General features: G+C 43.3%; 1 protein-coding gene across 2 annotated transcripts; it reads right to left on the bottom strand.

Moving 5' to 3' along the window:
* Positions 1-312: 312 nt before the first annotated feature.
* On the bottom strand, positions 313-5,611 carry LOC111975158 (transcription cofactor vestigial-like protein 4). Of its 2 annotated transcripts, XM_024003363.2 has the most exons (6): positions 5,450-5,590; positions 4,708-4,833; positions 3,329-3,452; positions 2,942-3,212; positions 1,102-1,189; positions 313-984 (listed from the first exon to the last, which is right to left on the bottom strand). In XM_024003363.2, exons 3-6 carry the CDS (start codon positions 3,412-3,414, stop codon positions 674-676), a joined length of 756 nt encoding a protein of 251 aa, XP_023859131.1. In that variant the 5' UTR covers positions 3,415-3,452; positions 4,708-4,833; positions 5,450-5,590; the 3' UTR covers positions 313-673. The 2 variants fall into 2 exon arrangements, with proteins under 2 accessions (XP_023859131.1, XP_023859130.1); XM_024003362.2 differs by lacking the exon at positions 4,708-4,833 and having other exon boundaries at positions 5,450-5,611.
* Between the last annotated feature and the right edge of the window lie 12,527 nt (positions 5,612-18,138).

Raw genomic sequence — 18,138 nt, 5'->3', positions numbered from 1 at the left:
CACATTCAAAATGTTTTCGTAAATCACCAGGTTGCTTTTCATACAAGAATATTGTTAATTTAAGTTAAGTATGTTTTATTTAATAAAGCCTCAACTTGTAATATCCAGTCACAAATAGGTTTTTATTTTTGAATTGTCATTTTTAAGTTGATTTTATACAAAAACACAAAGTTACTGTATTGAACAGGTTTGGTGATTTTTTTTGTACAGTAGATTAGCACAGTAGTTTAGTAGACTGAAAATAGGATCCAGGTTCGTTAAAAACATACAGTATAAATACACAATCATGAAAGTTGTGGCATCTTCACCGCATGAAATATGACACATTTACTGAAATATAATGGCCATCTATTTCAGAGATAGATACGCTATTAAAAAGTCTGGGACAGAAATTAAGAGAAAGAAAGACATCACATCACTGTAACATTTGCTTGTCCCTTGAAATTAGACCAATAAACCCCCTTTCCACAAACAGGGCATAGACTCATAGAGATGCTCTCAATGGTTCAACCATAGAGTAGGTAAGTATTCCTGCATTCCCGTTCTCTAGTCTAACCTTGCTCAATAACGGTTTCCTTTGTGCTTTCATTCGTTGAAAAGCATGGACCTGCTGTTGTATTGCATAAAAAGCTACTCAAAGTTCATTCTTTCTCCAGGAAAGGTCTCTGTAGTATTATTTGACTGACCAGAAGCTGGAGGTGGGAGTAGTGGTACTTGGAGACTCTTTGGGAGCTTGGCTTGGGCTGTGGCTGTAGCTGGGGGAGTGAGTGACACTTGGGCTGCTGGGTGGTGAGGATGTAGACGAGGAGCACGAGGAGGATTTAGATTTGATCTCAAGCCACTTCCCTCCCAAGGCTTTGGCAAAGTGGTCATCCACAGAAACGCTGATGGAGAGCTGGCGGGAGCTGGCCCTTTGGTAGTCCATCCCCAGGCTTCTCTTGAAATGCTCCTCCACCACATGGTCATAGCTGTGCTTATATAGCACTGCAATGGAGAGAATACCAAACAAAGGTCAGAGGCATAATTCTTAACAAGTCTGCAATACAACAACAGCATTGTAGCACTACAGTTTTTATTGAGATAAAGGAGAATGATACTGACCTGTGGAGGAGTGGCTGCTGCTGCGGATCTCAGATCTGCAGGTGGGCTTTCTTGTGGAYGAGACACAGGTGATCACAGAAGGACGCATCTGAAATAGGCAAAACAATTGTTACATTTTAAAAAGTGTTTAAACATTATAAGATTCCGTACAGAACAATGTTTTCGAAAACCTAATTCCCCACAGAACAATAGGATGAACATGTCAATGTAAAGATAGCACATTAAGCCATCACTAACTTTTTGTTGAAGGCTCAGTTTGACTTTAGGATAGAACATTTATTTGGTTAAGGATGGGGCCTGAAAGCTGTTCACCCTCATCAGGTTGGCACAAACAGGTCAAAGAAAGAGATGTCTGTTTAGTCATGTTGAGGACATTCCTCCCACCATTGCTCACATTTTCTCCCCGAATCCGGCTGGATTGCATATCTTGGACAAGCAGAAGCCTGTAAAGGCTCTTGGGAATAGAATGTGCCTGAGCGTTTATATTCACTACAGAGATCGCAGAGATACACTATATATACAAAAGTATGTGGACACGCATTCAAATGAGTGGATTCGGCTATTTCAGCCACACGCGTAGCTGACAGGTGTATAAAATTGAACACATAGCCATGCAATCTCCATAGACATACATTGGCAGTGGAATGGCCTTACTGATGAGCTCAGTGACTTTCAACGTGGCAGCTTCATAGGATGCCACCTTTCCAACAAGTCAGTTAGTCTAATGCCCTGCTAGAGCTGCCCTGGTCCACTGTAAGTGCTGTTATTGTGAAGTGGGAATGTCTAGGAGCAACAATGGCTCAGCCGCGAAATGGTAGGCCACACAAGATCACAGAATGGGACCGCCAAGTGCTGAAGTGCATACCATGTAAAAATCATCTGTCCTCGGTTGCAACACTCACTACCGAGTTCCAAACTGCCTCTGGAAGCAACGTCAGCACAATAACTGTTAGTCGGGAGCTTAATGAACTGGGTTTCCATGGCCAAGCAAGCCTAAGATCACCATGCTATGCGCAATGCCAAGCTTCGGCTGGAGTAGTGAAAAGCTTGCTGCCATTGGACTCTGGAGCAGTGGAAACATGTTCTCTAGAGTGATGAATCACGCTTCACCATCTGGCAGTCTGATGGACAAATCTGGGTTTGGCGGATGCCAAGAGAACACTACCTGCCAACGGTAAAGTTTGGTGGAGGAGGATGGTCTGGGGCTGTTTATCATGGTTTGGGCTAGGTCACTTAATTGCAGTGAAGGAAAATGTTTACGCTACAGCATACAATTACATTCTAGACGATTCTGTGCTTCCAACTTTGTGGCAACAGTTTGGGGAAAGCCCTTTCCTGTTTCAGCATGACAAGGCCCCCTTGCACAAAGCGAGGTCCATACAGAAATGGTTTGTTGAGATCGGTGTGGAAGAAATTGACTGGCCTGCACAGAGCCCTGACCTCAACACCATCAAACACCTTTGGGATGAATTGGAACGCCGACTGCAAGCCAGGCCTAATCGCCCAACCTTAATGCCAGACCTCACTAATGATCTTGTGGCTGAATGGAAGCAAGTCCCCGCAGCAATGTTCCAACATCTAGTGGAACACCTTCCCAGAAGAGTGGAGGCTGTTATAGAAGCAAAGGGGGGACCAACTCCATATTAATGCCCATGATTTTGGAATGAGATGTTCGACAGGTATCCACTTACTTTTGGTCATGTAGTGTACGTAGGCTCTGACTGCCTAGGGCTACACTGGGAGATTACTGAGGCACTCATGACTGAGACAAACCAGAAAACCCATCCTTCATGTTGTTAGCACCTGGACCCACTATTATAATTGTTCCTCTTGAAATTACCTGTATCTGATCGGTGGATGTAGTGCTTTTGGTTTTCTTCTCTGTCTTCTCAGGCTCTTTCCTTGGTTTCTTAATTAGGTCCAGTGGTTCATCCATAGGTGGTGTGGGATACACATGATGGGGAAGATGACCTGTGGGGCTGGGGGTTGGGCTCCAGGAGGATGTGGGGCTTGGGGTTGGGCTCCAGGAGGATGTGGGGCTCTGGGGAACACTAAACACAGCTGGCCTCTGAGCACTTCTCATGTTGCTTTTGCTCTGTGCCCTCTCTCGCCTGAAACACAAAATCACATGCTGAAACATGGAATCACACACTGGACATGGCGTTATGAAACCAATGGTTGTCAATTATTATAGAGGGGGATTAAGGCATGTGCAGGTTTCACAAACCTTTCTTCCAATGTTAGGCCACGCTCAGAGCTGTGTTTGCGCTTGACTGGATGCACTGGTGGTACTCGAACTCTCTCATTTGTCATATGCCTGTATCTATCTTCACTTCTTAGGTTGGGCTGACCTACAAGAGGAAAGATCAGGCACACATAAAGCTAATGGTTACTATTTGAAATAATATACACTATACTTATTGGCAAAGATTTTGGCACAGATAAGGATGGCTTACACCTAACTAACCTACTGAACAGACATTAGGTGTGGCAATGAGTAAATAGGTGACGGGTTGTTTTGATCATTGGAACTGTGACATACAGTTCATCACCTGTATGAGTAGTTTGTGGCCGTGGGAAAGCTTTCATGCCACCGTTAATTGTAAACTCTGTTAAGCTGTGGAACTAGACATACCAGATTGGTGAGTGTTACAAATCTTCTTGATTCAATGTTAACTGTAAATGTTGTATTTCAACATACAGTGATGATGACACCTATCGTATTTACATATCTAAGAGAGGAAGATTAGTTTATATTCAAAAGGTGGATTGAGCTGGACAAACTTAAGATAACTAATGTCTCACAACCATCATTACAATACACACATCACACAGAAGCATTCTCTTCATTGTGAGAAACTAACAGAAACATCAACAGGTGCTAATATCCTTTGTGTTATTCACATGACATTTGAGTCATTTAGCAGACACTCTTATCCATATCGACTTACAGGTAGTGCAGTCATCTTAAGATAGCTAGGTGGGACAACCACATATCACACTCATAGTAAGTACATTTTTCCTCAATAAAGTAGCTATCAGAGCTAGAATGGGGGGGAAATGGGGCGGAGGTGAGGAGGAGGTGCAAGGGGGGGGGTGCTGTGGAATTATTTAAGATACTATTTGAAGAGGAAGGGTCAAGATGTTTTCGGAAGATGGACTGTCCTAGGTATGTTCAGATGTAAGCTGGTTCCACCATTGGGTTGCCAGGAGAGAGAAGAGCTTGGACTGGGCTGAGCAGGAGCTGCCCTCCCGTAGAGGTGGGAGGGCCAMGAGACCAGAGGTGGCAGAATGTGACGTTTACCAATGTCAGTACACTGGCATTTGTTTTTTATAAAGCTGACACCAGTCCTCTTCACATTATGTTGTTTCTTTAAAGCTAAATTCCTTGAACTATATTCAAATTGGCATTGTCAATATACCTAAAGAAATGCACCACATTAGCATGCAATGCTCCACTACCACATTGAGATACAATGCTGAATGATTAGGTCATGTTAGTACTGTACATGAATGGTCCCCTTAATCTCAAATACTCCCCCATTCCACAATCGTCAGTCCAATCCACATCTCAAACAGTCATGTCCCTCAACCCCAACCTCTCACCTATGACCTCCCATTCTGTCCCTCAGACAGCATAATGTCACAGTGGATGCCCGTGGAGGGTGACTGGGAGAAAACCACACCTTGCCTGACTGACGTTATGATGCCTGAGGCATGGTTATTTGTTCCCTATCAGTAGAGGAAACAAAAGGGCAGTATCTTCAGATCCTCTCCATCTGCCACAGTTATTCCCATCATCTGACATAAACCTATCTGAAGTAATGCTTGAGAGCAAGACATTTAGAAGCAAGTTGACATTTTACCAATGGAGGGACTCATTTATAGTTGCTGACTATTCTTAAATGTTGTTATAGCCTTAAGTGGATATAGTGAGGCATTATTATCACATTCGTCAACGTTATCTTAAACTCAAAACCTTAAATAAAAWWTAAAAAAGTTAAAATATGTATTGGTTTCTTAAATGATATTGTTAAAGTTGCTGGATTACATATTGTTTTTATACAATTCAAACAGTTAGCTACAATGTACTCAATGACATTTACTCGGACTTAGTAAAAGTTATTTTATAATGACCCTAAACATTTGCATTTCTAATGACTTTAGTTGAACTAGCTAAGCTAATTACGAAGTAATAATGATCTAATAACAACTGTGTCATCATACATGATAACAATGCATGTTGCAGCAATAAATACTACTATTTAAAGTAGCAGGGATCACAGCAGCACAATTCTATTTTGTGAAACAATAGTAGGCCTATAAGAAAATAAATAAGATATATTACCTTCCAAGATGTAGACTTTGAAGCCACTGCTCATCCGAGTTATGTATTGCAAGTTTGCAACAGCCATGTTTCCTTGTCTTTGTCTGTGAATAAAGCAAACTGCAGAGGACCACCTTGACTGTTCGAGCTAAAAGGACACAATGAGCCTAAATTCTGGTTGGAAATGGAAAGTCAATGAGATGCTGGGCTTGATCTTGGCCAGGTAACGTATCAGGAGGCTGCGCAGAGCTGCTGTGTCTTCCAGGAAACCCTATTGCTGCAATGTCATTGGTCGCTCTCAAGCCAATCACAACCTCCTCCCTTTTAGATGTTTATGTTATTGTTGCAGGAAGAGTGGGTTCACAGGTAGATACCTCAAATAGGAAAAAWTATATTAAACTGTTCCCTGACTGTCCCTGCACCACCCAACCATACGTTTACTTCACTTTCAGGCATAAACATGAATGTAACATAGATTACTTTACATTCAATTCAACGGAGACTCAAAACAAGAAAACACTGATAATGTCACAAAGCACTTTTTTCCATGTTTTGTACTTCTCCCAGAATCCACTGGGAACTTCAGGTGTATCTTTTGTCTCCACTCTGGAAGTCAGCACCTGTCCTCTGCCCTTCCCTCGATCCTAATCTACAATCTCACCAAACTGCATTTCTTCGAGTGCTTAGCCCACCAGAGCTCCAGTCATTCCACTGACCTGCCCATACACGTACACAGCTGTACTGTGAGCCAGCCTAACCATTAATGAAAAAGGCTATTGTTGATGGCCAGACAAAGGCCCCTAAATCCTGGAAAAACTTCTGCACTGAGAAACAATCTTGTCTGAGCATGCTGAAGAGTCTGGACACACATGAGCATACTCTCAGCACACATGTGACCACAACAACACTCAGGACCTGACACATTTACAGGCACTTATAAAATACATAAAAAAATTACAATATTTAGAATGTGTGGTGACTGATATGCTTTTGAAGGACTGAAGGACGAGAGGGACTTATTATTAGTTGCTTACTGTTCTTAAAAATTTGGTTATTGCCTACTTTTTTATGTTCCTTTTGTAACATGATTAAAGGGTAAAATAAATGATTTAAATATCTTATCTGGTTTATGTTTTAAGAATGCCCTCTGGAGTTATTGATAGGCCTATATTCTGTTGTATATACCTGTTGAATATATATATATAATTTTTTTTTTGTGTGTGTGTGACCCAGCTCTGTGAAAGCGCTCAACAAATATGGAGACTACTCCTGTCAAAATAGGATAGGTGCCACTTTGAAGCAAGTCAAGCTCAACAGTGACCCCTTGGGGCACACACTGGCATTTCTAACATTTTATTCCTTGGATTTAGTTGATTATGATTTATCTAAACTTCATGAATAGGGGAGAGTGGGGTAATTTGAGCCAAAAGGGTAAGTTGAGCCACCGTCGTTTCTGGGAAACCATACACACAATTAATAATTTGACATATTTTGAAATATTTAGGAAGAGGTTATAATTTCATGGAGTCTGTGAAGGAAGAAAAAAATTAAATGATTTTCACAAAGTCTAATTAATTTATTGTGTTACAAGTTTCATGATGCTTGTATCTAAACCAAAGTCGCTAATTTTAAGATTGTTCTAAACATCATATGGGGTATTTATAAGCTTCAATATGAAGAAAGAAATWGCTTTTCTTTAAAAAACAAGGACATTTCTAAGTGACCCCAAACTTTTGAACGGTAGTGTAAGTATTCAGACCCTTTACTCAGTACTTTGTTGAAGCACCTTTGGCAGTGATTACAGCCTCAACTTTTCTTGGGTATGATGCTACAAGCTTGGCACACCTGTATTTGGGGAGTTTCTCCTATTCTTCTCTGCAGATCCTCTCAATCTCTGTCAGGTTGGATGGGGAGCYTCGCTYCACKGCTYTTTTCAMGTCTCTCCAGAGATGTTCGYTCYGGTTCAAGTCRGGGCTCTGGCTGGGCCACACAAGGACACTCAGAGACTTGTCCSGAAGCCACTCCTGCATTGTCTTGGCTGTGTGCTTAGGGTCATTATCCTGTTGGAAGGTGAACCGTTGCCCCAGTCTGAGGTCCTGAGAGCTGTGGAGCAGGTTTTCATCAAGGATCTCTTTGTACTTTGCTCCGTTAATCTTTCCATCAATCCAGTCTCTGCCACTGAAAACATCCCCACAGCATGATGCTGCCACCACCATATTTACTGAAGGGATGGTGCCAGGTTTCCTCAAGACATGATGCTTGGCATTTCAGCCAAAGAGTTCAATTTGGTTTCATCAGACCAGAGAATCTTGTTTCTCATGGTCTGAGAGTCCTTTAGGTGCCTTTTGGCAAAGTCCAAGAGGGCTGTCATGTGCCTTTTACTGAGGAGGGTCTTCCATCTACAAACTTTACCATGAAGTCCTGATTGGTGGAGTGCTGCAGAGATGGTTGTACTTCTGAAAGGTGCTCCCATCTCCACAGAGGAACTCTGGAGCTCTGTCAGAGTGACCATCAGGTTCTTGGTCACCTCCCTGACCAAGGCCCTTCTCCCCCGATTGCTCAGTTTGGCCAGGCGGCCAACTCTAGAAAGAGTCTTGGTGGTTCCAAACTTCTTCCATTTAAGAATGATGGAGGCCACTGTGTTCTTGGGGACATTCAATGCTGCAGAAATGTTTTGGTACCCTTCCCCAGATCTGTGCCTCGACACAATCCTATCTCAGAGCTCTACAGACAATTCCTACGACCTCATGGCTTGGTTTTTGCTCTGACATGCACTGTCAACTGTGAGACCTTATGTAGACAGGTGTGCGCCTTTCCAAATCATGTCCAATCAATTGAATTTTCCACAGGTGGTCATCATTATAAGCATTTCGCTACACCACAAGCATTTCGCTACACCCGCAATAACATCTGCTAAATATGTGTATGTGACCAATTTATTTGAGAATGGAAACTACAGACTGACTGAGGACCTGCCTGGGTCGGTTCCTACACTGGCCCGGGAAAAAAGGCTGCTGATAAAATTATTATGACCTTATTTCAATAAGAAAACCAAAGAAAGCTGGGGTCTTGGAAAGGAGTTGAGCTGGCCGTTTTTACAGCCGCCCCCAAATGTGTTGTGCATATTTGTTCCAACTGACAAGCCAGCTAAGGGTCAGTAGGAGGAAGGTCTGGCAGCTGTATGAGTCGAGCAACAGACCTGACATAGGTTCTGTCCTTGACTTGCATCTCTGCTGTCCTCACTTTCCTGTCTGCTCCAGGGATAACTGACTTGACAGTTCCAACTTGCCAGAGTGCCGTAGGAGCCTGATCGTCCACGATCATCACAACAGTCCCAACTACAACGTCTTCCTTATCCTTGTGTCACTTCTGGCGGCCTTGAAGTGCAGGTAAGTAGTTCCGAGTGAAGCAGTGCCAGAAATGGTCGACTAGAACCTGGCTGTGTCTCCATATTTTGCGACTGAACAGTTCAGACTCTGGGTAGACCACCTGTGGTAGTAACGAGTCTGGCCACACCATGAGAAGAGAGTTAGGAGGGATTGGATTCGGATCCATGATGTCCGACGACACATATCCCAAGGGTTTGTAGTTCAAGGTCCCTTCTATTTCGATTAGGACAGTCCTCAGCACCTCTTCGGAAATGGTCTGCGTGCCAAGGATAGTTTGCAGGGCAGTCTCGATGGATCTGATCTTGCTCTCCCAGCATCCTCCAAAGTGTGGTGGACTTGGTGGGTTGAAGATGAAGTGAATCTTCGGGCTGGCTAACTGTTCCTGGAGCTGTGGGTGGAGAGCCATGAAGGCCGCCTGTAGCTCTCGCTCCCCTCCCTTGAAATTTGTTCCTTGATCGGACAGGATCTCAAAGGGATTTCATCTTCAGGAGATGAAGCGTCTCAATGCCATTAGGAATGAATCAGAATCCATGTTCGTCAGTAGATCCACGTGTACAACCCGGGTGATCATGCACTTAAAGATGATGCCCCATCTCTTTTCATTTCTTTGGCCAATCTTGATGAAATATGGTCCAAAGCAGTCCATGCATGTAGAATAGAATGTGGGCTTGTGGAGCCGCAGTTGGGCTGGAGGTTGGTCAGCCATCCTCGGCACATCTGGCTGGGCTCACCACTTCCTGCATTCGGCGCAACCAAGCTGAAGATTACGTATAGCTGCCCTCCCTCTCAGAATCCAGAACCTTTCGGGCACTACTGGCAGCCCCTTGTAACAACTGCACTGTAGCTTCCACCAGCTCCTGGAAAGTGTTGAACTGGGTAACATCAGGGAGAGACAACTTGGTGTCCACTGACAGGGGTCCACAGAAGGTAGGCTTCCGCAGCTCCTGTGCTTCATCAGGAAGTACATTGTCTGGTCTTCTCGACCAGGATGACTAGGCTTGCCACAGGAATGGAGGACCTTGACTCCAACGGTTGTGTTCTGAAAGCTGAGACGGTGTCTTGCCGTGTGTGATATCGTCAACCGGATTTCTCTCTGTGTCCACGTAACGTCAGGCCTGGGGGTGCATGAGCTCCTTTATTTCTGTGACTCTTGTGCCTACAAATACTTTGTACCTGCAGGAGTCTGACTGGAGCCAGGTTAAGACTGTTGTAGAATCCGACCAGTATGTGACCTCATGGATTTCCAGGGTGAGTTCTCTTCTGATGACCACAGCCAGCTGGGCACTGGTGAGTGTAGCGCAGAGCTCAAGTCTTGGCATCAATTGTTGTCGTTTCGGGGCCACTCTTGATCTAGCTGCAAGGAATTCTACTTGGATCTGTCCATTGGTGTCTTCAGTATGGAGGTACACGACGGCACCGCACGCATGTTCTGAGGCATCACTGAAGATGTGAACACTTCTTGTGCTGGTTGAGAGATCCATGTCGGTGCTGACATAACACCTTGGCAGTGTGACCTGAGATAGCTGTAGAAGTACTTTCTCCCAAGTAAGCCATGCTTGGAGAAGATATTCAGCTAGGTATGAGACGATGAAGCCGAGTGGATCGTACTGGCTGGCAAGAATCCAACATACGTTGCGCATGATGGGATAAACGTTCTTAATTTGACCGTGCTTGTAGCCGAGAGTGTCAGACAGACATTGCTATCATAATCCAAGTGTGCACTCTTGGGGTTCCACGCCACCCTTGTTCGTTCAAGCTCAAGCCCCTGTAGTTGAAGGAACAGCATGGCGGAAGAATCAGAATTAGCTCGGTAACATAGATAATTAAGATGTCTTATCTGCATAATATGCTTATATGATTGAACTGTTGAACTCTTGTTATTAGAATGTATCCCTTCGGACTCTGGTGTTGGCAGATGCATTTCCTCCCTCATATTGGCCTCAGTCACCTGGGGCCCAGAGAGGGGAGAAGTCAGGCTTGTCTATCACATGTCCCTGGTGCTATGCAGAATATCAGAAAGAGAAGAGGACAGCAGGGAACATTGTCTTCATATGTGAATATGTGTCTTTACCCATTTTAAAGCATGTGAAGGGATGGCGTGAATAATGGGGAACCAATTATTTGTCTCCACAATGTCTGTGCGCCAGTCACTCCCTCCTTTGGCCTTGGGGGAGATAAGGTCTGAGACAAGATGTCTCGAACCATTGTACTGATGTTGCACCTATCCTGGGATAGTGTATGACCCAGAGGCTCATTCCCTTCAGGACTTTACAATTGATTTATGCCATAGAATGAGTTGGTATTTCTGTACTCTGAAGGGTTAGGGATGAGATCAGAGCCTCTTCTTAGGGGCCAAACTCTGTACAATAAGAACAGTCTTCATAACAAATGCTATCTGGCTAGGAGATACTCCTTTCTCATGTGTCACCTTGTGACCCATTCCATACATCTGTTGTTTGTCATGTAGACTACGAGGGTGTATCTTTGCTATAAAATATATTTTGTATACTTTGTATGTCAGAGCTGCTCGCCACAACACTTGGAAGTGTTGAGTCAACCAGCCTCATTATTGTAGAAGCATTTACTCTATGCTCCCTTATTAATAAGGTTTGAATAAAGTAATATCCTGATTGGTGATTGACCTGGCCTCTCCTCATTGTTCATTAGAATTTCCACAACAATTTTGGCGACGAGGAGGTGATCTGCAACTTCACCTGTTGATCGCTCCTGAAGACCTGGGTAAATTGTGCACAGGGGATCTGAAATTGGGATCACAGGGAAACCACACTCCGAAGGAGCAGCTGTACCCGCCTAAGATCTGAGAGGAAGCGTGCACGGTTGGATACCAGATCCCGAACTTAGTACTGAGAGAGGTGAGCTTGGACAATCTATCAATAAGTGATGAAAGATAAGAAAAATATATTTWAAAAAATATATAGATATAAAATTACAAAATCCCCTGTTGAGGATATGCTCAGGGCGAGGTCTTCCTAAAGAGGGCCACAGCTGAGGTAACTAGCAGGACTGAGTTGGGTTGATAAGAGTGTTTTTAAGTGAGGTATCCTTCGACATGATTGTTAATTAGCCAGTTGCGGGCTACTAAAAGTCCAGATCCGTGGTACTGGGTTGATCACAGTAGGACTGGTGAGGTTAATGTATTGAAAGAGGAACTAGAGTGCAGGTGACGCCTTGTGAGGGCATCTAGCTTGGTGAAGTTCAAATAATAACGTGCAATGTTTTTATGTGTCACGTTCCTGACCTTATTTCCTTTGTTTAGCCTTGTTTAGTTGGTCAGGACGTGAGCTGGGTGGGCATTCTATGTTATGTGTTTCTATGTTGGGTTCATTGCATTAGCCTGATATGGTTCTCAATCAGGGGCAGGTGTTTGACGTTTCCTCTGATTGAGAACCATATTAAGGTAGGCTGTTCTCACTGTTTGTTTGTGGGTGATTGTTGCTGTGTCTGTGTTTGTTCGCCACACGGTACTGTTTCGTTTCGTTRGTTCCTGTTCATGTTTTATGTTCTCAAGTTCAGGTCTGTTCACGTCGTTTTGTTATTTTGTATTTTGTCAGTGTTCTGTTTAGTTGGATAATTCATTAAAATTCAACATTATGAACATTCACCACGCTGCGCCTTGGTCCTCCTCCCTTCCACATAAAGACGAGCGTTACATTATGAAATGTTTTGATGAACGAAGTTAACAGGTATGCCCTGGGTTACTATTGTTAGATATTATTGTGAGTGTTTGTTATTCCCGGCACTTCACCGGAGGGGGAGGTTAGAATATACGAGGTAAGATTGGATTTGAGGATCGTATTACACAATTAGATAGAAGAAGCAGGTACTCTGTAGGTAGTTTTGCACATTTGGATAGACATAAGAGAATCTATACCACAGTAATCCCAGTAGGCAATATCCCAGTGTGGAGACAACACCCTGTTTTGAGACCACTAATTAGGCAATCATTTTGATAATGGTATGGGTTACCCTGTTCATATAGACAGGGTTTGAAATCTAAAAACAGAGCCAAACGGTTTTCCCTCTTGTCTGTCTCATCCCCTGTGTGTCCGTGTTTGTGTTTTCTGTGAGTGTGTATGAGTGAAGGAGCAGGAACCATGGGACCACACGGGAGCAAAGGACACGGCATTCCAGATCCCCCAACACGGGCCCTGAAGGTTATGGCTGATAAGTGGGGGGGACATTTCGGACCAGGTGAAATTGTGGCTGGCATATCGAAGGAGGTTTCCTTTGACAGGGACACTGAGTGTGACACTGTTGGATGAGGTTAGGGAGAGGTTTTATAGGGGGCAGCATTTTCACTTTTGGATGAATTGGTGCCCATAGTGAACTCCCTCCTACTCTGTCCCAGATGATAATATATGCATATTATTATTACTYTTGGATAGAAAACACTCTGAAGTTTCTAAAACGGTTTGAATTATGTCTGTGAGTATAACAGAACTCATATGGCAGGCAAACTTCCAAACAGGAAGTGAGAATTCTGAGAAGGGTCGATGTGAAAGTCATCGCCTATTTAATTCCCTGTAATATATGGATCTGTTTGCACTTCCTACGCCTTCCACTAGATGTCAACAGTCAGTAGAACGTGGAATGAAGCCTCTAGTGTCATGTGGGGCCGGATGGGAGCTATTTGAGTCAGTGGTCTGGCAGAATGCTAGTTCCTGGTCACGCGCGCCAGTCATGGAATGGCCATGAGTGCCATTACTTATACAGACATGAAGAAATGCTCCGGTTGGAACGTTATTGGATATATATGATAACAACATCTGAAGATTGATTCTCTTCTAAGTTTGACCAGTTTATTCAACTTGTAATATAACTTTTTGAAGTTTTCGTCCGACGTTTGCCTTCATCTGCGCCAGTGTTTGGACAAGTGTACTACACATGCTAGCTAAAGTTGCTAATTTGACATAAGTAATGGACATTATCGAACAAAAAAAAACGATTTATTGTGGTAATAGGATTCCTGGCATTGCATTCTGATGAAGATAATCAAAGGTAAGGGAATATTTATGATGTAATTTCGTATTTCTGTTGCTCCAACATGGTGGAGAAATTTTGTTAAATCTGAGCGCCGTCTCAGATTATTGCATGGTGTGCTTTTTACTAAAGTTWWWWAAAAATCTGACACAGCGGTTGCATTAAGAACAAGTGTATCTTTAATTATACGTAAAACATGTATCTTTCATCAAAGTTTATGATGAGTATTTCTGTTATTTGACGTGGCTCTCTGRAATTACTCCGGATATTTTYGAGGCATTTCTGAACATGGCGCCAATGTAAACCGAGATTTGTGGATATAAATATGCACATTATCGAACAAAACATAAAAGTATTGTGTAACATGATGTCCTATGAGTGTCATCTGATGAAGATTATCAAAGGTTAGTGATTAATTTTATCTCTATTTCTGCTTTTGTGTGACTATCTTTGGCTGGGAAAAATGGCTGAGTGTTTTTGGGATTTGGTGGTGATCTAACATAAATATATGTTGTGTTTTCACTGTAAAACATTTTAAAAATCGAACACGATGGGTAGATTAACAAGATGTTTATCTTTCATTTGCTGTATTGGACTTGTTAATGTGTGAAAGTTACATATTTCKAAAAAAAAAATGAATTTTGCGCGCTGCCTTTTCAGCGGAATGTTGGGTACAGACTGAGGAAGAAGGYAAAACAGACAAAGATGAGACAGTAAGGAAGAATATGAAAGARGATGAGAGAGATTTCCCCCTCCTTATTCTTCTCCTCACAATGTCTATCCAGTGCTGCCAGTGCCTGTGGCTGCGGTGGTCGTGTTGGGAAGAATAGGAGCACTATATCCCACCAAGACTGACTGGACGCCCATCAGAGAATGCACCATGATGAAGGATGAGAGCTTGGAAGCGTATCGAAGGAGACTGGAAACCTGTTTCAGGCTGCACAGCGGCATCAGACCTAATGAATTGAAATATGGAGCTCTGTTGAAGGACGTCCTGGTGAGGGGCCTGACACCAGACCTGGAGAAAGCAGTGAGAACCACCTGTATCAGTTGGGAAACTGAACCCCTGGCCACTGTGGTACAACTTTGCAAACATGCTGAGCGACAGCAACGTGCTCAGAAGGAAGAAAAAAAATAAAAATAAAGTGAAGCCTCAGAAATTGCAAGCTGCCCAGTTAACATTCTACCAGTGGCAGGTGCCTGTTGGAGTTGGAGGTGGTGGAAGTGGAGGAAACCCCAAACTTGGAAGTTGCTTCCCCTGTGGCAAGGCAGGCCATTTCGCTGCACAATGCAATCAAGCCCAGCAGCCGAGGGGAAGAGCCAGGGGTGAACCAAGAGGCAAAGGAGCCCCAAGGAGTGCCTGTACAATCCAGGACAAGAACAGGAGGAAGAATATTGACATGATGAAGAGACAGGGACAGATGAGGTAGAATCGTCAGAGCAACCCGAGCTTTTGTTTAAAGAGTCACACCCTTACCAGAGTAGAGCCAACCGTGGAGGCTTGCGTCAATGGTGAGTCAATAATATTTCTTGTTGATACTGGGGCTGCCATATCTGTCATTAACTGCAAGGCTATGACAAAACCTCCCATGTCTAGTGAAACAGTCAAAACTGTAGGGGCTTCAGGCCTCCCATTCACAGAGCATGTAACTATGCCTCTGCCTGTCTCCTTTTGTGAGGAGAAGTGTCAACATCAATTTCTCTACTCTGACCACTGTCCTGTCAAACTGATGGGCAGGGACATCCTGCGTAAACTGGACATCAACATAACATGTGGCCAAACCGGTTTAACCGTTATTCATGAGGAGGAGGAAGAGGGGGAGCAATTGATGTTAATGTCTGAGTTTTGTGACTGGTATTACACATGGGACATTGATAATGAGGTGCCCAATATTGTTAGTGTTTTCTCAATGACTAAAACCCATTGGGGCCACGAGGGCAGTTTCATGTCTGAAGCAGGCTTACATTGCACCTCCCATTTTTCACCATTGACAAGAGATCTCCATTATGAGAAGCAATGGCTGTGTGCTACATTACAGGATGAGTCAGTGCAGTGTGAGGGTTTATACTGTAGCCGTGATTTCTGTGCTTTAGGAGTTAATCTAACCCCTGCACAGAAAGAGTGCTACCTGTTTGAGGAAAGCACACCACATGTGTCCCTGGCAAAATCAGATTGAGTAGAATGGGCGGATATTGATGCTATTGACTGGGAGATGCGCCTTGATGGGTCAACTTATTCACACAGCACACTGACAAGTTGTTACCCATTCAGTTGGGAAACACCAACTGAGAGGGGTGTGCATGGTGTTGATCATGTTTATTTTTCTACCAATATTTTGTTGAGTGAAGACTCACCCCTCCTGAGAGGGGTCCCTGAATGCTTATGGGCAATGGACAAGTATGATTTGGTGAGAATGAAGGGAGCAGGGCCAATGGTGGTCACTCCTAAAGATACCAGGCGCCCATCTAGAGCACAGTATCCACTCAGTAGGGAGGCAACAGCAGGTATTACTCCTGTTCATGCATCCCTGTTAGCTAATGACGCTTTAATTCCCTGTCCAGAATCACCCTGTAACACCCCTATCTTGCCTGTTAAAAAGCCTTCAGGTGATTGGAGATTTGTCCAGGATTTAAGGCTTGTGAACAATGCAGTTTTTGCCCGTGCCCCTGTGGTTCCCAATGTTACTACTCTGTTGGGGTGTTACCACCCACAGCAGAGTGGTTCTCTGTGATTGATTTGGCTAATGCGTTTTTTCAGTATTCCTGTGGCACCAGAATCTCAGTTCTGGTTCGCCTTCACGTTTCTTAGTAAGAGATTTACGTCGCCGGTGGCGCCTATGTGCTATCCCCCCCCAATGTTTTCAGCGGCTTTAGTGCAAAATCTGGAGGGTTTTATAGCCCCTGAGGGCAGCACTCTGATTCAGTATGTGGATGATTTGTTGTTGTGCTCCAGCTCAATGGAAGCTTGTGAAACTGATACTCGTGCTCTGTTGATATTTCTCGCTGAGAATCGTCACAAAGTTTCAAAGAAGTTACAGTTGGTTTCACAGACAGTCAAGTATCTAGGTCATGACATCACTCCCAATGGCAGGCAGCTGGGTACAGAGAGGATACAGGCTATTCTCTCCGTCGCACAGCTGGTTACTAAACAACACATGATGTCATTGACTGATATGATAGGGTATTGTAGGACGTGGTTACCTAACTATGCTGAGGTGGTGCAGCCGCTTTCTGACCTTATTTATGGCCACAAAATGGCTATGAATGACACAATTAAGTGGACACCAGAGGGACTGACTGCTCTGACCTTACTAAAACAACTCATGACTACCTCTCCCTGTTTGGGGCTCCTTGACCATTCTAAACCTTTTAACCTCTCTTGGGTACGTGAGACATCTTCAACAGCCAGTGAAACTGCTGGCTGCCAAATTGAAATACAGAAATACTTATTTATAAAAATTCAGAAAACAAAACATATTTTACATAGGTTTAAAGATTCACTTCTTGTAAATCCAAACACMGTGTCAGATTTWAAAAAATGCTTTACGGCGAAAGCATACCGTACGATTATTTGAGAACATAGCCCAGCAGACAAATCATTACAAATAGTAACCAGCCAAGTAGAAGAGTTACACAAGTCAGAAATAGAGATAAAATTAATCCCTTACCTTTGATGATCTTCACATGGTTGCACTCAGCAGACATTCATTTACTCAATAAATGTTCCTTTTGTTCGATAAAGTCTCTTTATATCCAAAAACCTCCGTTTTGTCGCATTTTCTTCAGTAATCCACAGGCTCAAACGCAGTCAAAACAGGCAGACAAAAAATCCAAATTGTATCCGTAAAGTTCATAGAAACATGTCAAACGATGTTTATATTCAATCCTCAGGTTGTTTTTAGCCTAAATAATCGATAATATTTCAACCGGACAATAACGTTGTCAATATAAAAGGTAAACAAGAAAGGCACTCTCTCGGTCTCGCGCATGAAAAAGCTCTGTGACACTTTAGGGTCCACTCATTCAGACTGCTCTTACTTCCTCATTTTTCAGAATACAAGCCTGAAACAATTTCTAAAGACTGTTGACATCTAGTGGAAGGCATAGGAACTGCAATTTGAGTCCTAAGTCAATGGATACTGTAATGGCATTGAATAGAAAACTACAAAACCAAAAAAATAATAACTCCCGAATGGATTTTTCTCAGGTTTTCGCCTGCCAAATCAGTTCTGTTATACTCAGACACTATTTTAACAGTTTTGGAAACTTTAGAGCGTTTTCTATCCAAATCTACCAGTTATATGCATATCATATCTTCTG

This window comes from Salvelinus sp. IW2-2015, linkage group LG15 (assembly GCF_002910315.2).
Source record: "Salvelinus sp. IW2-2015 linkage group LG15, ASM291031v2, whole genome shotgun sequence".
Taxonomy (NCBI): Eukaryota; Metazoa; Chordata; class Actinopteri; order Salmoniformes; family Salmonidae; genus Salvelinus; species Salvelinus sp. IW2-2015.
This window is presented reverse-complemented; position numbering and strand designations above follow the sequence as displayed.